Source organism: Mus musculus, chromosome X (assembly GCF_000001635.26).
Source record: "Mus musculus strain C57BL/6J chromosome X, GRCm38.p6 C57BL/6J".
NCBI classification, from domain to species: Eukaryota; Metazoa; Chordata; class Mammalia; order Rodentia; family Muridae; genus Mus; species Mus musculus.
This window is the reverse complement of record NC_000086.7, coordinates 41,808,657-41,834,973: the sequence shown is the minus strand read 5'-3', so window position 1 is coordinate 41,834,973 and position 26,317 is coordinate 41,808,657. Positions and strand designations below refer to the sequence as shown.

At 35.5% G+C, this 26,317-nt stretch overlaps 1 protein-coding gene across 4 annotated transcripts in view; it reads left to right on the top strand.

Annotated features, from left to right (window-relative positions):
* Thoc2 (THO complex 2) overlaps window positions 1-26,317 on the top strand; it is a 116,946-nt gene that overhangs the window by 76,964 nt on the left and 13,665 nt on the right. Inside the window, exons 21-33 of one of the 4 annotated variants that reach the window (XR_001782751.2) lie at window positions 1,486-1,665; window positions 4,117-4,281; window positions 7,516-7,791; window positions 8,813-8,954; window positions 9,381-9,538; window positions 10,756-10,884; window positions 11,209-11,340; window positions 11,428-11,612; window positions 12,103-12,281; window positions 12,504-12,606; window positions 20,346-20,776; window positions 20,966-21,744; window positions 22,480-22,515. Coding sequence is in view for 2 of the 4 variants with exons in the window: in XM_006541503.4 (XP_006541566.1) it covers window positions 1,486-1,665; window positions 4,117-4,281; window positions 7,516-7,791; window positions 8,813-8,954; window positions 9,381-9,538; window positions 10,756-10,884; window positions 11,209-11,340; window positions 11,428-11,612; window positions 12,103-12,281; window positions 12,504-12,606; window positions 20,346-20,776; window positions 20,966-21,024; window positions 22,399-22,515 (2,256 nt within the window). In the remaining 2 variants the exon portion in view is untranslated. Of the gene's footprint in view, window positions 1-1,485; window positions 1,666-4,116; window positions 4,282-7,515; window positions 7,792-8,812; window positions 8,955-9,380; window positions 9,539-10,755; window positions 10,885-11,208; window positions 11,341-11,427; window positions 11,613-12,102; window positions 12,282-12,503; window positions 12,607-20,345; window positions 20,777-20,965; window positions 21,838-22,398; window positions 22,516-26,317 lie in introns of all 4 variants that reach the window. The other 3 variants (XR_003953012.1, XM_006541503.4, NM_001033422.1) reach the window with 3 other exon arrangements.

The window sequence follows — 26,317 nt, the reverse complement described above, 5'->3', positions numbered from 1 at the left end:
ACTCATTTTATATAGAATGATAAAAATTTTTGCCCTTCTTGCTCACTTTTGGCACATAAGTTATCTTTTTGGCCATCGTATCCACAGTGTATAAGCTACTCTTAAGTCGTAGAATAGCCATCTTTGTTTCCATATTGGCTATGTGGAGAGTAGTCCTGGTTCTCAGTTGGCTATATTGCAAAATGTTTATATCAAAGTAACCTTTGCTCAAATTTCCCAATTCTTCATCACTCTGCCTGTGTTGTTTCATATCATTAAGAATGTCAATGCAGTGCAGTAATATATTTGGGGAGTGACCATATTTATGTAACTTTTATTGTATCGTTGAGATTGTTGTATTAATTGCTGTTGCTAATTTTTTTCTCTTTACTTTTTTAATTGGTTATTTTATTTATTTACGTTTCAAATGTTATCCGCCTCCCCAGTTTGCCCTCCACAAGCCTCCCACCCCACTCCCCGTGCCGCTGCTTTTATGAGTGTTCCCCGACTTTCCTACCCATTCCTGCCTCCCCGCCCTAGCATTCTCCTACGCTGGGGCATTGAGCCTCCCCTCCCATTGAGCCTGACAAGGCCATCCTCTGCTACATATGTGGCTGGAGCCATGGGTCCCTCCATGTGTACTCTTTGGTTGGTGGTTTAGTCCCCGAGAGCTCTGGGGGTGAGGTCTAGTTGGTTGCTAATTTCTTACTGTGCTTAATTAAGCTTTGTCATGGATCTACAAAATATCGTTTGTGTAGAGTTTCGTTCCGTCTACAGTTTTCATTTATCCACTGTGAGTTGTAGAACATAACTGCCACAGATAAGTGTGTGATGATAGTATAGAACCTAAACAGTATCTAATTACCCAAAGCTAAATGTCAAAGTCATACATGTTCTCCTCTTAAAACCACTGCTACCTTCTTTTGTAAGAGCTGTGAAACACTAGTAATTGGAACTTGAAAACACGCAAAAGTATAAAAGACAATAACTTATTTGTACTGAAAAGATTTTCCTTGATATTTCCACTGGAATAAATCTCTATCACAGTCTACTAAATCTTTTCACTGAATAAAAAAATAATCCTTTGTGAGATTTTACCAAGTAGAAAATGGAAACAATGAGTTGCACAATTGAGCTACCATTAGCCAGATTATAGTAAACAGTAGTATCATTAAAACTAATTTGTTAAGGAGAATGTTTATAGGTTATAGAAGTGCTTTATTTTATTTGGTGTTGCTTTATATTAAGCCAGGCATGTCTTCTTCTTATTCTGTTTTTTAAAGACAGAGTCCTTTCTACTCATTTCAAGCTGGACTCAAACATGTGTAGTTGAGGATGGTCCTGAACATGCAATCACCTTGACTCTCTTGCCCATGTGAATGGATGATAACTTCTAGCTCCGAAATATTTTAAAGATTATGCCTCAATTTTCTTGTGTGTCTTTTCCCAGTAAGACAGCATGGAATACATTGCATATAGCAATAATTTTTGTCTTCTTTTATGCAGGGTGGTTATTTCGGCCAGATCAGAAACACTAAAAAATCTTCTCAGAGATTAAAGGATGCACTACTGGACCATGATCTTGCTCTTCCTCTCTGTTTGCTTATGGCACAACAGAGAAATGGGGTAATTTTTCAGGAGGGTGGAGAGAAACACTTGAAACTTGTGGGGAAACTCTATGACCAGGTAAGTGAAAGAAGCTTGGGTGTTGAGGAAAACTTTTTTTTAAATCTCAATAAAATAGAAATTGTGATGTCATTTGAAACATACCATTTGTACACATAATGTGAATGTCTGGCACCTCTAATGTCAAATAGGCTTTCCTTAAATAGAGCCCCTATTTCTGTGCATACTATTCTATTTACAAGATGGGTGTAGGGGATGTTATATATAAGGTCTTCAGTTAATGAGACATTCCATCATGAAAGGCCATCATCAGATTGTTTGCCTTCTTTTTGATCTTTGGAAATTTGTAATTTTCATTGCACCACAGTAGATACTATATCTTATTTCTTAGTAATAATATTGCTAATACGCAAACCCATTTTGTTGGCTAGTAATGTTTTTGTGGTTAATATTTTTTATCCTTTAAACAATGACAGTCACTGACTTCTCATTGCATGCATACACACACACACACACACACACACACACACACACACACACACACACAGTTTTATAGGATTTTAGGCGAGTGTTCTGAGAGGCTCTTGTTGAACTGTCCTTGACTAGCAACTCAAAAGGTGGCTTTTCAACCTAGTGTTAAGTTTCTGTTTCATAGTCTATGGCTTTTAGGAGACTCTTATCAACTCAGAGGGGAAATTTTCATTTACACTATGTTTTAAGCACTGACATGTATTAAGAGCATCTTTATGTAAATAATTGATAGTGTGATTCCTTGACTCTTTTGACATCTTCACTGTTATTTGACCCTCCTCCCCTCTTCTGTATTTCCCTTCCTCCCCACTCCTGTAATAAAGATTACCTTGTTTTCTCCATTGTTCCCTTCAAGTCAGCTGTCTCCTGTTATTTCCCTTTCCATTGCCTCCCTCACCATAGTGTTCCCTTTGCACTTTTCTGGTTTCTATAGTTACTACAGTTTTTATACTCACAGCTGAAGATGTAGTAGTAGGTTATAGATATGTATCACTGTTCTTAGAGCTCACATGTTCTCTCTCTTCTTTTGGAGTCCATAAAGAAAAATATATTTGACCGATTACAACTATGTGAATATATAATATTTGTTTTAATTTAGAATTTTTATTTGATACGTAGTAATTGTGTATGTTTATAGGGTACATTGTCATAATTCAGTGCATGTATATAATGTGTAAATTATAAAATTGATAATTTCTATCTTCATCTTTTGAAACATTTATTATTCCTGTTGACACAAATTGCTTTAAGCCATAGGCAGTCTATGTTGGCTGTCTATCACTTGAGCTTATGTCTCCTATAGAAATGCACTGTGTTACCCCAGCTCCTGCATCTCTCTGCCCTTTCCAGCGACGCTCGTCGCCTCTCAGAGCTACTCTTCTTTTTACTTTTGTGATGGCAACATTTTTTTAGACTTTATGTACAAGTGGGAATATGTGAAAATTATCTTTCTACCCTTGTTTATTTCACTGAACATAGTGTTCTTCATTTCTGTCCCTGCCTAAACTATTGAAATTTGGATTCTTTTTTTTTTTTTCATTTTTTATTAGGTATTTAGCTCATTTACATTTCCAATGCTATACCAAAAGTCCCCCATACCCACACACCCCCAATCCCCTACACAATATGTACTCACTGATAAGTGGATATTAGCCCAAAACCTAGGATACACAAGATATAAGATACAATTTCCTAAACACATGAAACTCAAGAAAAATGAAGACTGAAGTGTGGACACTATGCCCCTCCTTAGAAGTGGGAACAAAACACCCTTGGAAGGAGTTACAGAGACAAAGTTTGGAGCTGAGATGAAAGGATGGACCATGTAGAGACTTCCATATCCAGGGATCCACCCCATATTCAGCATCCAAACGCTGACACCATTGCATACACTAGCAAGATTTTATCGAAAGGACCCAGATGTAGCTGTCTCTTGTGAGACTATGCCGGGGCCTAGCAAACACAGAAGTGGATGCTCACAGTCAGCTAATGGATGGATCACAGGGCTCCCAATGGAGGAGCTAGAGAAAGTAGCCAAGGAGCTAAAGGGATCTGCAACCCTATAGGCGGAACAACATTATGAACTAACCAGTACCCCGGAGCTCTTGACTCTAGCTGCATATGTATCAAAAGATGGCCTAGTCGGCCATCACTGGAAAGAGAGGCCCATTGGACACGCAAACTTTATATGCCCCAGTACAGGGGAACGCCAGGGCCAAAAAGGGGGAGTGGGTGGGTAGGAGATTGGGGGTGGGTGGGTATGGGGGACTTTTGGTATAGCATTGGAAATGTAAATGAGCTAAATACCTAATAAAAAATGGAAAAAAATATAGCATTGGAAATTTGGATTCTTAATTGTCAATTAAAATTCTGTTAAAATAACATATATCTTAATCATTTGAGAAAGGTTTATGTTGGTTTTGGAAAATGTTAACATCTGTTTTTTGTGTTTGTTTGTTTTTTGTCTTATTTTTTCTTTAGTGTCATGACACCCTAGTACAGTTTGGTGGATTTTTAGCATCAAATCTAAGTACAGAAGATTATATAAAACGAGTGCCTTCAATTGATGTGCTCTGTAATGAGTTTCATACACCACACGATGCAGCATTTTTTCTGTCTAGGCCAATGTATGCACACCATATTTCGGTAAGTATGAATGTCTTCATTGGTGTTCAAGAGTAATTCTGAATGATTTACACAAATATTTGATTTTTTAAATACACGCTAATTTGATAAATACAGATTACTCTAATTTTCTATTACTATTCTTGTCTCAGCAGTAAACAGTGAAATGTTGTTTTACAGGACAGGTCTTCCTATTACTTTCTCCATAGTCAATTCATAGAGACAGACCCAGCATATCCTCCGGTTTGTTAATTTGGAGTCTAGCCCTTCAGTTCTTCTTTTTCTTTTTTATTCTATAGTTTGTGGCTTCCAGTCCAATTTGTGGAGTGAAATCATTTAATTCTATACTGTGTGTGGTATTTACTCCAGTCATTGGTCCCGTCTCTTAAACTAAGTTTTCCTTTTTATTTCCTATAAAATTTCTGTTATATAGTGTGTAGCAGAAGTATTTAGAAAGACACTAGGGGAGAAATTTGACATTCATTTGATCATGTAATTGAGAATACTGTTAGTGTTTACATATGAACAACTGCTTCAGTCTTACTTGATTTAATGACCACTTCACTGGCGTTATGCAGCAATTCCTTTCCTGAATATTCTAGAGGGTTAATAGGAACAAAAATGGATTTTAAACTCCTTTAATGTCTCCCATTCCAGAGAATTCACTGCTGTATGTAGTTAATGTTTTACATTCTCACCCTAACCACATCAAAAAATCTCATCCATAGAAACATAGGACCTGATTTTTTCAAGAACCTAGGTAGAAGAAATGCTTTATCTAAGGGATTTCATATCATATTTTAGTAATTTGAAACTGGACACCCTAATCAGTAATGAGTCCTAGCAAATGAATACCTGATTGTCTGAAATATTCCTGGTCAAAAAAATGACATATCTTTTGTGGGATGAAAGTGTTTTCTTTTAAGAGATATACAATCTAATCAAAGAAATGGCATTTTCTTCTCAGGGTTTAAGAATAAAGAAATATATCGTGGCATTTATATACTCTAGGCAATAATAAAGTGCTCCCAACCCACTTCCTATAGGGCACATGCCTCTTTGGAAAGGGAATTCCTCAGCAGCCTAGGATGCAATTGAATGGGCATCCACACTGCTCTAACTTTGTCTCTTAGGTGAGGTCTTTAGTGAGCTTTTGATGAATGAGAGAGAATGTATAAGAAAGTGATGAGAGGGCTGGAGGTATGGTTTACACAGAATGCTATTCTCTGGCTTCCACAGGTAGTCATATACATGTGTCACACACACACACACACACACACACACACACACACACACACACACACACACACACACGGTGGGGGGGGCGGGGAGAGAGAGAGACAGAGAGAGAGAGAGAGAGAGAGAGAGAGAGAGAGAGAGAGAGAGAGAGAGAGAGAGAGAAAGAATATGAGAATGAATGAATCATTTTTTAAAGAATGAGAGAGGAAATGGGATAACTGCAGATTCCCCTCAGGAAATTGGCTACTACAGGCCTTCAATGAAACACTGCTCAGATTCTTGGCCTGACAGAAAGCTTTTTGGACATAAATCAGTGGTACTATATTATTCTCTGTTTGTTGGAAGATGTAAACTTAAGGGCTGGAGAGATGGTTCAGAGGTTAAGAGCACTGACTGCTCTTCCAGAAGTCCTGAGTTCAATTCCCAGCAACTGCATGGTGGCTCACAATCATCTTTGATGGGATCTGATGCCCTCTTCTGGTGTGTCTGAAGATAGCTACAGTGTATTCATGTAGAATAAATAAATAAATAAATCTTTTAAAAATTAAAAAAAGATATAAACTTAGGTATTAGTTTAATTTAAGAGAAGGAAAATTAGCATTGTAGATGAAGTATAACCATCTTTTTGATTAAGCTTAGTTTTCTGACTAGATACTAGTAGCAGGCCTACAAACTAGATTCATAGATTCAAGACCAGAGAGTTGGGAAGATTTCGTATTATTGGTGCTATTTAGTTTTCTCATAACTATAAGGTAATTTTCACTTTTAATTATTGATACTCAAATCTTGAAACAGATCTAAAAGGAAGGTTTTCCTTGTTCTAGCTATTCTAGACTTTTCCCATTCAGGAGTCAGCTTGTCATATGCAGGTAATTCCAGCACTGTTTTATCTCATGCCTGGTAGAGCATTAGCAGATGTCATTTCACTCATCTAGATTCATATTAGTTACCTTCAGCAAAATCTATTTTTTAAATTTAAAATCCTTTTCACCCCCATTCTTAGTCTCTGATAGAATTGTTATACTTTCCTGTAGCTAACGTTTTTGTAGCTTTATCAATTCTATAGTTTGAGTAGTTATCAGCCTGCTCTCTAGCATGGCTATCAAAATAAATAAAGAGTTCTACTTCTAGAATAATTGCAAGATTCCTGGATTTTGCTTGACATAACATTGAATGTAGTAGATTGTACACTTTCAGTTGAGTCAGCTTGGATGAAGCCCAGTCAGTCTCAAGGCAGCTGAGACTATTACCAGTGTAGAACTCAGAACCTTTGACTGATGATCATCTTGGTATATACTTAGGATAAACTGAAGTATTTCAATGCTTTTTCTAATACGAAGAAGCAGCTGGTTGCAAGACTTCTCTTAGATTCAACTTAAGGATCATGCCTGTTTTCTTGGCAAGAGGTCTTTCATCATAAAATGGCTGAAAGACATGAGATAGTGTATTAATTTTCTTTGTTGCATTTAGAAATAATTATGTCAGTATCTCTGTACTAATAGATTCATTTTTACCTTATGTAACTGAAAATATAGTCTTCCTCCCAATTCTCTTTCTATTAGGACAAGGCAGTCAGGACAAAGAAACTGTAGCATCACTTCTCACATGGTTTCAATTTAATTTACTTCAGGTACTTATGGAAATTTTCATTTGGCTTGGCAGTAGGCTACAGTAGCTGATTGCTATGTCTGGAATGTTGTCATTTTCAGCATTGAAGTGTTCATTCTGGGACCTCTAAGTCTGTGGCAAAACTGTACATTTAGTTTCTGAGGTAGTCATCTCAGCGCCTTTTTATAACCTTTCTTAGTGGCAGTCCAACTTACTGACTGACACATGCCCTATTGGAGATAGTAGGTCAACTTTTATTGACAAAAACTAGTTAAGAACATAAAATTAAGAATTGGAACAGATTTCAAAGGTAATTTATCTTAAAATAAGTGCTTTTGGTAAGAAACTAGAATTGCCATGATCATTTTGTACAAATATATATGATATGTTTTAACTTTTTATCTACAGTCAAAATACGATGAACTTAAAAAATCAGAAAAGGGAAGTAAACAGCAACATAAAGTCCATAAATACATTACATCATGTGAGATGGTGATGGCTCCTGTCCATGAAGCAGTGGTCTCCTTACATGTTTCCAAAGTCTGGGATGACATCAGTCCTCAGTTCTATGCTACATTTTGGTCATTGACAATGTATGACCTTGCAGTTCCACATACCAGCTATGAAAGAGAAGTCAATAAACTTAAAGTCCAGATGAAAGCGATTGATGACAATCAGGAAATGGTAAGTTTTGATGTAGCGATGCAAGTATAGTTGCGTCATTTATGCAGTATTATCCATATTTTGTAATTATTTTAGTTTAAGATTCTTCCATCTTGTTCCTCTATAATATTTTAAAGTTATTTGATGGTAACATCTCAATGGTTGGGGCAGGATCTTAGGAAATGGTTAGAAATCATGATTAAGGAATAAAAGACATGCATGTCTTTTCTACTGAATACTGCCATTGCAGCGTAATGTTTTTTGTGTGGTTTTTGTTTCAAGAGGAGTAGGAATTCCCAAAGTATTATTATTATCATCATCCACAATATGTATATGTATGTGTATGTGTATGTGTATGTGTATGTGTATGTGTATGTGTATATGTATATGTATATGTATATGTATATGTATGCATAATCCAGCAAACACAGGGAGTAGTATGGGGTTTAAGGAGACTTCCTTTACTCTACTTGATGATGTATTTAAAAAGTCAGGTTGGTAAAAAATTAGGCAGGTATTGAAAGTTGGATAGAATAATAAATATGATATAATTAAAGAACTAATTTAGATACCTTAGCTGTGAAATAACAGGTGTAAAAATGGAACTTTAAAGAGATTATGAGAGTAATATGAAGAGTGATTTTGCTAGGGGGGTGTTATTTAGTCTGAGGTTAGAGACCAGCTAGCTGCGTGTCATTTAGAGTACTTTGTTATGAGATACTGAGAATATAGGCTATGCTAGAGACAGTGGCAGTCCATATGGCTTTTAAACAAGTAGGCTGTAGGAATGAAGGAAAGCTAAAGATAACTTGATTTTTGCCTCAGATGTATACTACCAGGGTTAGGAAGGTAACCTGTTCCGAAGGTGTGTGAGGACTCTGTGATACTGATTTGGATGTGCTGAATGGGAAGAGAAGTATACACTCAGGCATATCTACTGGACAATCATGCCTCAATAATCATAGAGTATAAGCACTTTTCTCTTGACAATTTTATACATGAAAGGAGATAATACAGTTAGAAAACTGACTTTACTTTGTAGCCTCCAAATAAAAAGAAAAAAGAAAAGGAGCGTTGCACTGCCCTTCAGGACAAGCTCCTTGAAGAAGAAAAGAAGCAGATGGAACATGTTCAAAGAGTACTTCAGAGACTGAAACTAGAAAAGGACAACTGGCTTTTAGCAAGTAAGTTCTTGGGATTGACTATTCCTGCTGCTGCTGCTAAATTGCAAAAGCAAACATTTCTAACTTTGGCAGTGTTCAAGTGATTATGCACATATTCTGCTTTAGTTACTCATTACCACAGAATCAACCTCATGTATTCACTGAAGTGACTGATGACAGTTTGCTAACGAAATAAAATTAGTTTGTGTAAAGATAATACTAATAGCTTAGGATTTAAATTTTCTGTACAGGGTCATAGTATAGATACTATATATCTATAATATGAACATTATAGATAAATGTCCACAGAGTAGTAATAGGAATCTTTATCACCTCATTTGTGGTTTTATAACATTGTGTACACTACAGTTAAAATGTTGTCATGTTTGGTAGCCTTCAGGCACTTTAGGGAGAAGATAACTGCTTAATATGTTCTTTTATTTTTAGAGTCTACCAAAAATGAGACCATCACAAAATTTTTACAGCTGTGTATATTTCCTCGATGCATTTTTTCAGCAATTGATGCTGTTTATTGTGCTCGTTTTGTTGAATTGGTACATCAACAGAAAACTCCAAATTTTTCCACACTTCTTTGCTATGATCGAGTAAGTTCTTATCACAACCTTAAAAAAAATCCACATAAACACAGCTAAGTACTATAAACTCTAGAGGCATTATGTATACAGTGAATAACATGATCTTAAAAGCCAAGTTTGTGACCTTGAATCCTAACTCTACTTCTTTAAAACTATATGTCTTAGGGTTCTCATTGCTGTAAAGAGACACCATGACCAAGGCAACTCTTATGAGGACAACATTTCATTGGTGCTGGCTTAGAGGTTCAGAGGTTCAGTCCATTATCATCATGGCAGGAGCATGGCAGCATCCAGGCAGTCATGGTATAGGGACTAGGGAAAACTGAGTTCTATATCTTGATGTGAAGACTCCTAGGGGAAGACTGACTTCCAGGAAGCTAGGAGGAGGGTCTCAAAGCCCACTCCCACAGTAACACACCTACTTCAACAGGGCGACACCTCCTATTAGTACCACTTCCTGGGCCAAACATATTCAAATCACCACACTATATCTTTCACAAGGTATTTAACTTCTCTGTGCCTCAGTTTTCTTATCTATAGAAAGGGACTTGCTTTGTAAGATTGATCTGAGGGTTAAATGTGTTACTATATATAAGAACTCCCTGAAATGGTATCTTTGCACTCAAGGTTAACCTATTCACTCAGGCTTTGAATTTAATAAACTTGTAACTTCATTAGTGGGGCCTTTCTCTATTCTTTAATTTTTGCTCCTCAAAATAAAACTAAAACAATCTTCTACCCAAATAAAAGCCTTTATACATTTACACCACATGAAAGCAGGGAAATTCTTTAGTTTCATATTCATGAATTTTCCATCTTGCATTTTTTCTTATATTACCATTATTTGTGGGTTTAAAATGTGTATTATAGTTTGTTTGCTGCATATTTCTAAATTTTATCACCTTTACCTTTGCCTACTATCTATTCAGTCTCAGTCATGAATGACTAAGTCTCCAAGAAGCATTATGTAATAAAATGATAATAATAGCCTTTTCTTTTATCATTATAAATTAGATTTCTTCAAAAAATATACTTGGATTCTTTATGATTGCTATTTTTTTTTTTTTACAGAATCTAGAGTTGCCAAAAAATAAAATCTCTGCAGGTGTGAATATAATAGGAGAAAGTACTTTTTTTTACTAAATTTATCTGTATATTGTGATATGCTTTAATATAGTTTTTAATATTTTCAGTTAGTTTGATTTTTTCGAACGTTTCTTCTCTAGGTTTTTTCTGACATAATTTACACGGTTGCAAGCTGCACTGAAAATGAAGCTAGTCGGTATGGGAGATTTCTTTGCTGTATGTTAGAGACGGTGACCAGGTGGCATAGTGATAGAGCCACATATGAAAAGGTATATAATTAACAAATATGTTTATATTTTACTTGTATATGTATTGTATTACTTGTATTACTTGTATATGTATTGTATATGTATATATATTGCTTCAGATTGGTCAGTTTTAAAAGAATTTAAGACTCAGCTATAAAGTGATACTTAAAATCATAATATATCATAAAAAGTATGTTTTTTATTCTATTTCAACTTGATATTTCAAGTTATTATCATTGGGTAAGCTGAACCATTCTTTTACATAAAGAGTCACTGATCTGGTCTTATTCTCCTATTTTGTGGGATGAATTTTACCTCTAAAAATGAGAAACTTATTTTTCTTAGGAATGTGGAAACTATCCAGGATTCCTTACCATATTACGGGCAACTGGATTTGATGGTGGAAATAAAGCTGATCAGTTAGATTATGAAAATTTTCGACACGTTGTCCACAAATGGCATTACAAACTAACCAAGGTAAAATATAGTAGATATTTTTCAAAGATTTTTTTTCCTCTTCAAACCTGTATTTTATGATAATCGTTCTTTCAACATCTGTTATAGGCATCAGTACATTGCCTTGAGACGGGCGAATATACTCACATCAGGAATATATTGATTGTACTAACAAAAATACTTCCTTGGTACCCAAAAGTTTTGAATCTGGGTCAGGCTTTGGAGAGAAGAGTGAATAAAATATGCCAAGAAGAAAAAGAGAAGAGGCCAGATCTTTATGCATTGGCTATGGGGTAACACAATTATATTTTAATGTAACTTATAACACTAGATTACAGAAGGATTCTGAAGATGTGAAAATGTTTTACAATGTTGAAGTCTTATCTTCTGCTTTACTTCAGGAGATTATGGGAGATTATGCGATCATGTTCCCACAGGCTGGTGAGAGTTGTCACTTCTGATTATCAACTTCCGGTCTATACTGGATGATAGTTTCAAAGAAATATATTTCTTGATGGGGGGAGATATAATTTTTAATAGTTCTCACATCTTGAGTAACAAAAAGAAAAAGGCTCTCTAGTTAAAGAATTAGTTTAATTTGAAAGAATGACTAAGTTTTTAGAACACTCTAAAGACCTTGAGGAATATACTGAAAAGTGGTACTTTATTTTCTAGAACCAAGTGGCAGAGTGAATAATTTGTAAAATTTTATTTGATTAAACTCCATATTTATGTTTTTTTTTATTTGTGTACGTGTATTTAAACACTTTGTGCGACTTTCAGCTACTCGGGGCAGTTGAAAAGTAGAAAGTCACACATGATACCTGAAAATGAATTTCATCATAAGGATCCTCCTCCAAGGAATGCTGTTGCCAGTGTACAAAATGGGCCTGGTGGTGGGACTTCTTCATCATCTATAGGAAATGCATCTAAATCAGATGAAAGCGGTGCTGAGGAGACTGGTACGCTTGTTTGTAGACACTTCTAAATAATGTATCGAAATATTTTATTACATGATAATTACAATGCTAACCCCATATTGCATTTTATTCCCTAGTTATGAGTATGTAACTATTAAGAATTAATCAGCCTCCTGGGCCTTCCTAATTATCCACAAATCATTTTGCTGTGAAGTCAGAATTTGTATTTAGAGTTAGCTAACAAAAACCTTGTTTTTATTTCAGATAAATCAAGGGAGAGATCTCAGTGTGGTACAAAAGCTGTTAATAAGGCTTCTAGTACCACACCAAAGGGGAATTCAAGCAATGGAAATAGTGGCTCTAACAGGTATGAACACTGTGCCATATGTTACAATTCTAAACCCTCGTGTGTGTGTGTGTGTGTGTGTGTGTGTGTGTGTGTGTGTGTGTACACCATGGGTGTGTATACCATTCATGTATATGTAAGTAAGTAGTTGTGCATGGTTGCCACAATGTGTGTGGAGGTCTAACATCAGATGTTACTCCACACCTTGTACCTTGTTTGAAATTGGATCCCCTTTGCTGCATATCCTAGGATAGCTAGCCTGTAGACTTTGAAAGGTTCTCTTTTCTCTGCCTTCCATTCTACCGTAGGAGCACTGGGATTACAGATGAGGTCTATTGTGCTTGTTTTTAGGTGGGTTCTGAGTTAGGTGGGTTTTAGGTGGGTTCTGAGGAGTTGACCTTGCGTTATTATACTTGCATGGCAAGTACTTTACAAACATAGCCATCTTCCTAACTCCAGAGTTCTCTCCTTTAAAAAATTATCTTATAAGTGAGCATACAGAGTAATTGTGGCATTTCCATATGTATGTCTCATTATACTTCATTCTAATTTGCCCTTACCCCCGTGACCTCCCTTGCTCTCATTGTCTCTTGCTAGTCTCCGCCTTCTTTCCAAATAATCTCTTTTCTGTTCTTAAATGACACATGTATTCTATTATCTTCCTTTCTGCCTCTTGTTCCTCTTTTATGAGAACTGTTTTTCTTTCTTGGTTCCTTTTCTACTTTCATAATGTATATGGTATTTACATACTTACATATAGGTTCTGCACATGGTATTTTCCTATTTGAGCCTTTCTAATTTCAAGTACTGTAAAGATTTCCCGGTGAATCCATTTCCATCAAATGCCATCATTTCAGTTTTCAGTTTGGTTGCATTTCATTTTGTATAAATCCCATACTTTCTTTATCCATGAATCTGTCAATAGATAAATAGGCTGGCTCAATTTCTTTTTTTTTTTCCCCACAGAAAATTCCATGATTTTATTATTCGTGCAATCCTTTCAGTTTCCCCCCCCCCTTTTTTTCCATTTTTTATTAGGTATTTAGCTCATTTACATTTCCAATGCTATACCAAAAGCCCCCCATACCCACCCCCCCACTCCCCTACCCATCCACTCCCCCTTTTTGGCCCTGGCATTTCCCTGTACTGGGACATATAAAGTTTGCAAGTCCAATGGATCTCTCTTTCAAGTGATGGCCTATTAGGCCATTTCTTGTGAATAGTAAAACAATTAACAAAAATGTAAGTATCTCCATGTTATGTTGAATTAGAGACTTTTGGGTGTACCCCCAGGAGTGGAACAGCTGAGATATTCTATTAGTTTTTGAGACACTTGTATATATACTGACTGCTATAGTGGTTGTATGAGTTAACATTTCCACTAGCAAGTTATAAGTATAACGTTTTACCCACATTCTCACCAACTTTTTTTCTTGTTTATTCTCTTGATGAGAGCCATTCTGACTGGTTAAGAGCGGTTTTATTTTTTATTTCTATGGCTAAGATGTTGAACACTTTTAAAAGTATCTATTGGACATTTAATTTTATGACCTGTTTATGAGTTCATTACTAGCCTGTTTATTAGGTGAATTTTGGAGAATTATTTGCAATTCTTTTTTTATTCTTTTTTTATTAGATATTTTCTTCATTTACATTTCAAATGCTATCCCGAAAGTCACCTATACCCTTCCCCCGCCCTGCTCCCCTACCCACCCACTCCCACTTCTTGGCCCTGGCATTCCTCTGTACTGTGGCATATAAAGTTTGCAAGACCAAGGGGCCTCTCTTCCCAGTGATGGCCGACTAGGCCATCTTTTGATACATATGCAGCTAGAGTCAAGAGCTCCGGGGTACTGGTTAGTTCATAATGTTGTTCCACATATAGGGTTGCAGATCTCTTTAGCTCCTTGGGAGCTTTCTCTAGCTTCTCCATTGAGGGCCCTGTGTTCCATCCTATAGATGACTGTGAGCATCCACTTCTGTGTTTGCCAGGCCCCAGCATAACCTCACATGGGACAGTTAGATCAGGGTCCCTTCAGCAAAATCTTGCTGGCATATGCAATAGTGTCTGCGTTTGATGGCTGATTATGGGATGGATCCCTGAGTGGGGCAGTCTCTGGATGGTCTATCCTTTTGTCTCAGCTCCAAACTTTGTCTCTTAACTCCTTCCATGGATATTTTGTTCGCTATTCTAAGGAGGAATGAAGTATCCACATGTTGGTCTTCCTTCTTGAGTTTCATATGTTTTGCAAATTGTATCTTGGGTATTCTAAGTCTTTGGGCTAATAGCCGCCTATCAGTGAGTGCATATCATGTGAGTTCTTTTGTGATTGGGTTACCTCACTCAGGATGATATCCTCCAGATCCATCCATTTGCCTAAGAATTTCATAAATCCATTCTTTTTAATAGCTGAGTAGTACTCCATCGTGTAAATGTACCACATTTTTTGTATCCATTCCTCTGTTGAGGGACATCTGGGTTCTTTCCAGCTTCTGGCTATTATAAATAAGGCTGCTATGAACATAGTGGAACATGTGTCCTTATTACATGTTAGAGCATCTTCTGGATATATGCCCAGGAGAGGGATTGCTTGAATTTTGGAGAATTATTTGCAATCCTTGTCACTCTCCTGTCTGAGACATAATTTGCCAAGCTTTCCCTCAGTTTGCATGCTGTCTATTCACTCTGATGATTGTTTCCTTAGCTGTGTAGAAACTTAATATCAACTCTAACATCGAGGTATTTGATCTTTGAATTGATTTTGAGCAGAATGAGTACTAGAGATCTAGTTTCATTCTTTTACATAGCAGTATTCAGGTTTCCCAATGCTGTCTGTTGTATATACTGCCCTTTTTCCAATCTATGTTTTGATACTTCTGTTGAAATTTAGGTGAGTGTAGCTGTGCACATTTATTTCTTGCTTCAATATTCTATTCCAATGATCTCCACTTATCCATGTTTGTTCCTGTTCCACTACCATGCTGTTTTTGTCCCTATGAATCGCTAGTATAATTTGGGATCAGTTATTGAGATACCTCCTAGCATTACCTTTTCTGCTGAGTATTGCTTTGGCCATTCCAGGTCTTTTGTATTTTTTTTTCAGTTTTAGGTGTGTGCATGTGTACTTATTTGTGTGTGTGCATGCATGGCCTCCTCTCTTTCTGTGTGTGTGTGTGTGTGTCTGTCTGTCTGTCTGTCTGTCTGTCTGTCTGTCTCTCTGTGTGTGTATGTAATTCTGTAATGAAGAATTTCCTTTGAATATTATAGGGATTATGTTGAATATATAGATTACATTGGGTAATAGAACTATTTTCACAGTCATGATTCTCCTAACTCATAAGCATGGGATTTCATTTTTTTTTTTAAATTTTATTTTCATGGTCCAGTCAGTTTTGCTGTTTAAAATTTGGTCATTATTGAAAATATTTTTTTCCATACAGTATATTCTGATTCTGATTTCCCCTCCCCATCTCTTCCTAGTTCTTCTTCACCTCCCTACTCACCCAAATCTATGTCCTTTCTTACTCATTAGAAAACAAATAGGCATCTAAAAATTAATAATGCTGAAATAAGATAAAATTAAAGCAATATAAGTTGAATAGGACAGTATCTTCTTCAGTTAGTCTCTTTTTAATTCTCTACTCTCTTATTTCCTCAGGACAATTCCTAAGTATTTTGCTTTTTGTAAAGTTATTGTGGATGATTTCTTCCTCAACAATTTAATCTTTAGTAAATAGAGCTTTTAATTTTCATGTTACTTTGTAGCCTGTTAATTTGTTTAATGTGTTTATTAGAAATAAGGACTTTCTGGTGTATTCTTCTGGACCTTTTTAAGGATAGGCTCATGTTACATTTTAAATAGATATGGTTTGAAGTTTTTCTTTCCTATTATCTCTTTCAGTTCATTTTCTTGTTTACTGCTCTAGCTAAGATTTTGAGTACTATAATAAATGGGTTGAGTCTGATTTTGCCTAAAGTGCTTTTGAAGGTTTGTTATATGGTCCCTGTATTTCTAGTTCCCTTAGGGTTTTGTTTTTTTTTTAATTCATGGAAGGATGTTGTTATCAGTGTTTCTCTGCAGTTATTGGCATAAAATTGTGATTTCTAATCCTGAGTGTGTCTATCTACTGTATTATATTTCTTGAACCATTCTTTCATGCCTGAAATGAATTGAGTTTGGTTATGGTGCATGATTTTAATGTGTTCTTGAGTTCTGTTTACAAGATTTTAAGAAGTTTTGCATCTTGAACTAGAGAGACTGCTCTGCAAGGTTAAGAACACTGACTGCTTTTCCACAGGACCCAGGTTTAGTTCCCAAAACCCATGTGGCAGCTAACAGTCATTTGTAACTCTAGTTCTAGGGGATCTGATACCTTCTTCTGGCCTCTGGGCATCAGGCATTTATGTCATACACAGACATACATACATACATACATGCAAGGAAACATACATTCGCATAAAATAAATGAAACATGAAAGGTTTTTTCAAGGATTTATTTATTTATTTTATGTATACGAATGCACCATTGCTCTCTTCAGACACACCAGAAGAGGGCATCAAATCACATTACAGATGGCTGTGAGCCTCCATGTGGTTGTTGGGAATTGAATTCAGGACCTCTGGAAGAGCACTCGCTACTCTTAAGTGCTGAGCCATCTCTCCAGCCCAAAAGTTTTTTTTTTCTTTTTCTTTTTTTAGTTTATTAGGCGAATTGTCCATAGTTTTGTTCTTTTACTGTGTATTTATTCAATTTGGATGTATGGGTAATTACTGCCGTGAACAGACACCATGACCAAGGCAAGTCTTAAAAGGACAGCATTTAATTGGGGCTGGCTTACAGGTTCAGAGGTTCAGTCCATTATCATCAAGGGGGAAACAGGGCAGCATCCAGGTAGGCACAGTGCAGGAGGAACTGAGAGTTCTACATCTTCATTTGAAGGCTGCTTGTTGAATACTCTTTTCCAGGCAGCTAAGATGAGGATCTTAAAGCCCATGCCCACAGGTGACACACTTTTTCTAACAAGGCCACAGCCACTCCAACAAGGCCACACCTCCATATAGTTTCACTCCCTGGGCTGAACATACTCAAACTACTGCAGTAGTGTTACTTTACTTTCTATTTTATGAAACACTGAGGATCTTTGGCATTGGCACTTTTAGTTGATCTGAATGGTTCTGGCTTTCTCTTCTGTCTTGTTGCTTGTTATGGATCTATTTAAATTGATTGTATTCCCTTGACTTAATTCTGATTGATCGTGTGTGTGTGTGTGTCTGTGTGTGTGTATGAAAAAATTTTACTCATTTTTTCTAGATTTTTCGAGTTTTCTTCCTTGATGATACTGGATATCATTGGAATTAACAGTAAATTTATCCTTTTCATCTCTAATGTGTATTAACTTGAGTCTTCTGTTTTGACTAGTTTGCTTAGACCGTTACAATTTTTTATTTAATTTTTTCAAAGAAGTAAGTCTCTAATTGGTTGATTTTCAATATTGTCCTTTTAGTCCCTGTTTCAGTAATTTCTTCCCTGACCTCAATTATTTCTTGTTATTAGCTGCTTTGTGATTTTCTTTGTTCTTGTTTTTTTAAGATATCATTAGACTATTTCAGACTTTTGATTTTTTTATGTAAGTTTTTATAGTTAGAATTGCCTTAGTTGTATTTGAAGTAGTATCGTATGTTGTGCTTTAATTTTCATTTGATTCTTGGAATTTTAAAAGTTTCTCCTTTATTTCAACTACCCAGTAGTCAGTCATGAGTGTATTTTTCAGTCTCCAAGTACTTGTGTAATTTCTCTTGCTATTGATTTCTCTTATAGTCTACTATGATTTAATGAGATAGAAAAAATCATTTCAGTTCTGTATTTCTTAAGACGTAGTTGTGGTCAGAATCAAGTCTCTTTTAGAAAGCAGCAGCCTATGGGCTGCTGGGAAGGATGTGCATTCAGTTTCTGATGGATAAAATATTCTCCAGATTATCTGTAAAGTCCATTTGCTCTTTGGTGTAGTTTAACTTTGCAGTTTCTTTGTTGATTTTTAGTCTGAATGGATATCTAAAGTTGACATTGGAATGTCAAAATGATCACTGTTACTATATCAACACCTGTGTGACTCTATATGAACATTAATGTTTGTTTTTATGAAATTCACAGGTCTAACATTCAGTGCATATGTTTTTTGATTGTTACATATTCTTTTTTTAAGATTCATTTTATTTTATGTATATGAGTACACTATAGCTGTCTTCAGACACATCAAAAGAGGGCATCAGATTCTAATACAGATGGTTGCAAACCACCATGCGGTTGCTGGGACTTGAACTCAGGACCTCCAGAAGAGCAGTCAGTGCTCTTAACCGCTGAGCCAATTCTCCAGCCTAACTATTACATATTTTTAAAGCATTCATATATAGCTATATTATTAAACTGTTATCAAAAAGTTGGATTCTACTTTGTTAGCTACTGGAAGAGCTATGGCAGCTTGATTTTGGCTGATACTCACTTGGTAGATTGACCTCTATCTCTTGAGGCTCACTCTGTGGTATCTCTAGCAGTGATAGATGTTTCTTGGAAACAACAAAATAATTGTATCTAATCCAGTCAGCCACATTGCCTTTCCTTATTGGTAAGTTGAGGTCCCTACTTCTAAGGCTACATCTCCCTCATTTAGTCATACAGACTGACAGAATGGGATTCCTGTCTATTTTTCACCCACCTGCTATTGGTGTCATTTTTTTTCCACTGAAATCTGTAAGTAGATTTGATGGTAATGAGTGTTATCACTGGAGTAAAACTTATTCCCCTTCCCTTTTTCTATCCCTCTTCCCCTCCCCCCTCCCCGTGTGTGTGTGTGTGTGTGTGTGTGTGTGTGTGTGTGTGTGTGTGTTAGTGTTAGTTAAACTGTGAATGGAGTTTACTTTTTCCTTGGGCTCATCACCTACCATTTTACCTGGAAGTTCCCTGGATTCTTCTTTGTTTATCCGTGAGTGGAATGGTAAATGGTAGTAATTTAGCAGTACAATAGTCATGTATGCTAGACTTTGAAGTTTTGCTTACTCCCATTTTTATTTATTTATAACTAATTATAGTTTACATAATTATGTTTTGTTTTTAACAGCCTTATTTGTCCTGCAGAGAGATTGGATGTTCAGGGAGATATAAATGGGGAAGTTTTCGGATACAGTTCTTGTTGTAGGCAGTTTGAGTAAGGCTGGTTAGTATAAGAAAAGCTCATAGTAATTTTGAAAGTAGTCAGTACAGCTGAATAGTCTGTTTACTGATAGTGCCTTTAATTGGTTTGCGCCATTATTTTATTATCCTCAAAGTTTATATATAAGATAATCTAAAATTACTTATTATTAATCATTGTTTTAATTACATATTCATGAATTAGTGTTGTTTGTTTCACATGAAGAATTACTGACTTATCCTAAAGCCCTTATTTATCTTTCTGAGGATTCCTCTTAGTTTCATGGAATTTTTTAAGTCATTGGAAGCCCTTTCTGATATTTTATTTGCTAATTTGTTTGTCTGTCTGTTTGCTTGCTTGCACGTCAACATAGGATTTCTTTGTGTATAGGCCTGGCTGTCTTGGAGCTTACTCCGTAGGCCAGGCTGCCTTCAAATTCACAGAGGTCCATCCACCTGCTTCTACCTCCCAAGTGCTGGGATTAAAGGCGTGCACCACTACTCACTTATGATTTTAGATATGGGATATATTTGATGATTATTTTTTAAAAAATATTTTTTTTATTCTTAAGCAACAAAGCTGTTAAGGAAAATGACAAAGAAAAAGTAAAAGAGAAAGAAAAAGAGAAAAAGGAGAAGACTCCAGCTACAACTCCAGAGGCCAGGGCACTTGGTAAAGATAGTAAAGAAAAACCGAAGGAAGAGCGGCCAAATAAAGAAGACAAAGCAAGAGAGACAAAGGAAAGAACACCTAAATCTGACAAAGAGAAAGAGAAGTTCAAGAAGGAAGAAAAAGCTAAAGATGAGAAATTCAAGACTACCGTCCCCATCGTAGAATCAAAATCGACTCAAGAAAGGGAAAGAGAGAAGGAGCCATCCAGAGAAAGAGATGTAGCAAAGGAAATGAAGTCAAAGGAAAATGTTAAAGGAGGAGAAAAAACACCAGTTTCAGGGTCCTTGAAGTCACCTGTTCCCCGATCAGATATCTCGGAGCCTGACAGGGGCAAGTGTACCTTTTTATATTTGGTTACTTTTTGGACCTAATTATGCTTGTTGGTTATCTCTGTGTCTTGTTATGGTAGTGATTTTGTTACTGCAACAAATACTTGGTCTTAAAAGTTGTTAATTTTTTGAAGTGTTTGGAATGACTAGACATATACCTTATTCTGACTATTTCTTTTTGTCCAAACAGAACAAAAACGCCGCAAAATTGATAGTCATCCTTCTCCATCACATTCCTCCACAGTAAAGGTTAGTATAGCCTGAGGAAGGCAGCGTCCGTATTAGGCTCACCTGTTTGGAATACCAATGTCCTGACTTCCTTCAAGTCTTGTGCCAAGTTTTCACTGGAGCCACTGGAGGTTTTATATTGCATTAGAAAATGAAATTTTTCTGTATTGGTGGACTGATTTTTCCTATTGAATATTTTTCTTATAAAAATGTTAAAACTTCAAGGACCTAGCACTAATTTTATTGTGTTTCAAAGTGCAAGAGAAATTTTACCCAGAAGTGCCTCACTGCTTTAAGCAGTCCTTTTTGGAGTGCAATGGTAGCTACAAGCAAATGAATCTTTTCAGCAGAATGAAGCTATTTTTCGGCATAAATGTTGAAGATTATATAGCACTGAAGACTTCCTGAATGATACAGGATAAACAAGATACCTCTGAATTTATCAAGCTTCTTGATGAGCATCATACCGATGTGCCTTCTAAGAAGGAATCTTGAAAGGAGTTCCATTTTAAAGTCTCCTTGGTGATCAGTTCTCCTGTAGTTGTGTTTATTCAGTGAGCATGCAGCTTCTGTTGTATCTTCCCTTGGAGGTTTGTTTATACCCATTGGGTTCCCAACAAGTTGAACCTTGCGTTACGATAAGAGCAGATGTGGCATCCAGTCCTACCACCCAGCAAAGAGAAACCCCAGGCATTCAACTGCAGCACAATATCGTGGGTGTAGCCTTCTTGAAGACTCAGGGTAGCCATTCCTTGCTCCATATTTAATTTTAATTCTAAAGTCATCTAATTTCATGGAATCTTTGAATTTGCAGTACGTTGAACTTTTAAAACTGTAAGTTAATTAATTCTTCATCCAGAGCACTGTGGTGGAATACTATAGTTGGTTTCTTTTTCTTTTAAAATTTTTTTTCCTTGTGAGAGGCATAAGATTGAATAATCATGGTACTTTTGCAGCAAAATATTGATTACTGTTTTATAGAATATTTTTTCTTCTAATGCCACTGAATTTTCTAGCCAGAATAAAATGTTTATATTTATTGGAGTTGTAAATGAATAAAATTTGAACTCTTTTAATTAGAGGGTAACTATAAAAATATTAGTTATTTTTTTCCCATGGTAACCTCTACTGTTCTCAACTTTTGGTAGAGAAAAATGTTTTGCCTTTTTATAGCCTCTTAATTATTTAAAGCATAATATGAAATATGTGGCATCAACTTTTATTTTTTTTTAATTTTCAATCAGAACAAAATTTTAATTTTTTTAAAATTTAATACTTATTTTTAACTTTACAATTCCATTATATGGTTTTGATTTTTGTTTTGATTGCTGATATTCATATTGATAGTGATTTCCTGGAATTTATCCTCACAAGAAATAGCTGGTTTGTTTCCAGGTTACAGATATACTTCCCAAAGTTCCTCTGGGTTCTGAGAACTATGCCAGCTCACCTGTCATCTCCATTCATTTTCTACAGGACAGTCTCATCGATCTCAAGGACTCTTCAGCAAAGGTTTGAGTCTTTTAAAATCATGCCTAAGTACACCAGAAATTGCTAAGTTCCTTTATTTAGTAGGGGCCACCATCCTAGTAAACTTTGCATGCTAGGATTGGTGAGAGAAAGCACTCCGTTTATATAGAATTACCTTTAAAGATTTTGACCACAAACAAACACAGATGACAACCGGCCACATAGACAGACACATTGTTATATGTGTGATATGGCAGTATTTTTATATATTTTTCTTGCTGTACGACGTATTTTTCTTTTATGATTTAGATTTAGGAAAAGGAGAGTTTTGCTGGTTTATTTGGGATGGGTGGTAGATAGACTTTCATAGTTCCACAGAGCAAACTTTCCAGTTTTATTGCTTTGTTTATAGATAACTCAGAAGAACAAAAAAGTAATTTGCTGCATTCATAGAACTTTTAAAAACTCAATCCATAAATTTCTTTATATCTCCCTCTGCTGAAGTATCCTTTAGTAGGTATGGCATAATACCAAGAGATAGAGTAAATATAGAATAATAATTCTCCTGGAAGGACCCAACTTGTTGGTTATGTTTATATGTCAGTAATAATTCTCACCTTTTTACACTATTCTCCTGGGTATTCTGATTCTTAAAAACAGTGTGCAGTTTGTGTATTTTCTTATGGAGTTCATTTCAGTATTATACTTGAATTGTCTATTGACATTTTGTCTTACTATGAAATCTGTACCCTCTTTACTTTGGTTTTTCTACTTTATGTTTTCTACTTATGCTAATTATGATTCTTATAGATTAAATGGAATTTTGAAATGTCTGGATTCTGGGCAAACATTTACTAATTATTAGTGGTTAAAATAGCCTTAGTGCCTGTGTCTTAAAAATATGACATTGTTTTTAAGATAAACTCTTATCCGAAAGTTTATATACTTTAAAAAATTGTACTTTTTTTCTTTTTACTATGCTAAACTACTAGTAGTTTATTTTAAAGTAAAACCTTTTTATTGGCTATTATAAAGATGTACTGCAGTATAGTAGGTCTTTGCAGCCAGTTTAGGATTGCATTTGGTAGTCTTAACCAGTAGCTTGTGTGGGTTATTTTTTATCCATGGGCTTGTAATAGTTTTAATTTGTTAGTATTTATTTATTAAGGCATATGTTGAAATGGTTTGAAACCTGATGTTAAGGTTAACTAGATTTTCTTGTTAGTGATGAAGATTACGATTTCTTGCATTTGTTGTGAAGATTGTTTTGTCAGTTTTCCATGTCTAGATGATATATATTTGTCTCACCTCATGTTTATAACAGTATTATGAATTAAATAGGGCAGATGATAGTGTCTTTTTGACAAATGAAAGACTGAGCTATCCCCAGTGGCATACAATTTGTCATTACTGAAAATGTGAGTTAAATCTTGCTGGCATATGCAATAGTGTCTGGGTTTGGATATAGCTGGCAAATACAGAAGTGGATGCTCACAGTCATCTATAGGATGGAACACAGGGCCCCCAACGGAGGAGCTAGAGAAAGCACCCGAGGAGCTGAAGGGGTCTACAACCCTATAGGTGGAACAACAATATGAACTAACCAGTACCCCCAGAGCTCTTCTCTAGCTGCATATGTATCAGAAGATGGCCTAGTTGGCCATCATTGGGAAGAGAGGCCCCTAGGTCTTGCAAACTTTATATGCCCCAGTACAGGGGAACACCAGGGCCAAGAAGTGGGAGTGGGTGGGTAGGGGAGCAGGGCTGGGGGAGGGCATAGGGGACTTTCGGGATAGCATTTGAAATGTAAATAAAGAAAATATCTAATTTAAAAAAGAGAGAAAGAAAACACCTCCATAAAATCTGGCTATAAGGCATTTTTTAAAATTAGTGATTGATGGGGGAAGGCCCAGCCCATTGTGGGTAGGGCCATCAAAAAAAAAAAAAAAAGAAAAAAAAAAAGAAAATGTGAGTTAAAATTAAGGTTTGTTGGTTCTTAACATTCAATTTAATAATAGTTGCTAAAGTTTTCTTAGCTCCTTTAGTGTGCTTGTATTACTTTTTAAATGTGGTGTTTCAGGTCAATTTTCCAACATTTTTGTACAAGTTTTTTTGTGGGCACTTGAAATTCAATAGATTAATCCACATGGAATCAGAAAGTTTAAAAATCTCTTTTCTCTTCTCTTTTCTTCTCTTCTCTTCTCTCTCTTCTCTCTCTCTCATACATAAACACACAATTAAAGACTATGAGATTCATTTCATTTTTCAGATCCTTACCTTGGCATGGGATCTTAGAGTAAGGTTTAGCCACTCAAATACCTTTAATGATCCAAAGTAGTATTTTTCTATAGTAGCTGATTTTATAATTTTAAATATATAGAAAATCTACTAGCATTTGAATGACTTGGGTTAAAGTTTCTTGGACCTTGAGCAAGTTATATAGCCTAACTGTTTCTGGGGCAGCTTTTACTTCCTAGAGGTTTTATTGTAAGATATGTGTCTGTCTGTCTTTTATGTTACCTTGTTTCTTATACATACAAAATTGTTTCCTTGATTTTAGTTTGATTTTTTTAAAAAAGTTATGCTTTGCTCCCCCAATTTTCTTTCTTAATAATTCTTGGATATATTTTACTTTCCAATTCATAGTAAAGTAATGCATATTTTAATTTTTAATGAGATTAAAAGATGACTAACCTAACATAGGATTCATATATTTTGTCAGTTCCCTTTCCACACCCATTTCTGCCTCACATAGTTCTACTTCTGGTCAGTTGTGTTTGGGATAGCAGTACTAGCTATATATGATGAAGAGAGTACTAAAGACATGCTACTATGCCAACTAAGGCTTGATTTGGAGAGTTGGCTAGATTCCTTTATTAGATATTAATGGTCTCAATCTAAAGAAATAAAATCAAGCCAGTAACAAAAATCCTACAGTGTTATATATAGATTGTCCTGTCATATCATTAACCTTATTTGGCCAGTAATGTGTTAAACATTTATTATAGACGTATATAAAAATGGAAAAGGCATCTAGTTGGAGATGTACTAGAAATGATTGTGGGCAGAAATAAATAGGTTGAGATTACTAAGCAAACCCCGTTAAGGAGTGGCATATGAATAACAATAGAATACGAGTATACTGGAAAGTGAATCGCAGAGCTGAGAGATAGTTTAGGGTGCTGATGGCTCTCAAGCTATTTTTTTTAAACCTGAGAATTTTAAGATAAAATAATTATTCTAGTAAGGTAAAAAAGATGGTGGCCACAGAACTTTAGGTTGCGGTATGCTAGGATATAATTGTGATGATTATGCAGCATGCTTAGAATGCTTAAACAAAGAAGTATGAATTCTACTCAGTAGGTGATGCGGTAAAAGGTGCTGTCACAATTATTAGAAAGACAGGGAGGAGGAAATAAATTGCTTTATTTCTAAACCTAGAATTGGATTGTGTATCAGTTAACTATTTGACATTGAATGCCAATAGTGAAATATTTCAGTATTAATGCCAGAAATCCTAGAGAAGTTTCTTAATTCCTTACAGTACAGAATTCAAGTAGACATGGAAAAATGTCTTTTTTGGTGTGTGTGTGTGGGTACTCTAGTAATAGGAGAAGTGAAACAGTACTTTACGGGTATTGTTGAGTGTTAAATAAATTATTGAATTTATCTTATCTAGTCCATAAATATTAAAATATGGGAAAAGATGTAATAAATTTCACAATTAGAAAAATTTTAAGTCATTTAAGTCACAATTAGAAAAATTTTAAGTCATTTAAGTCACACCCAGTAAAAGTATCTTTTAGTTAGTACTTAGACTATAGATTATTCTCTCTTTTTCTTT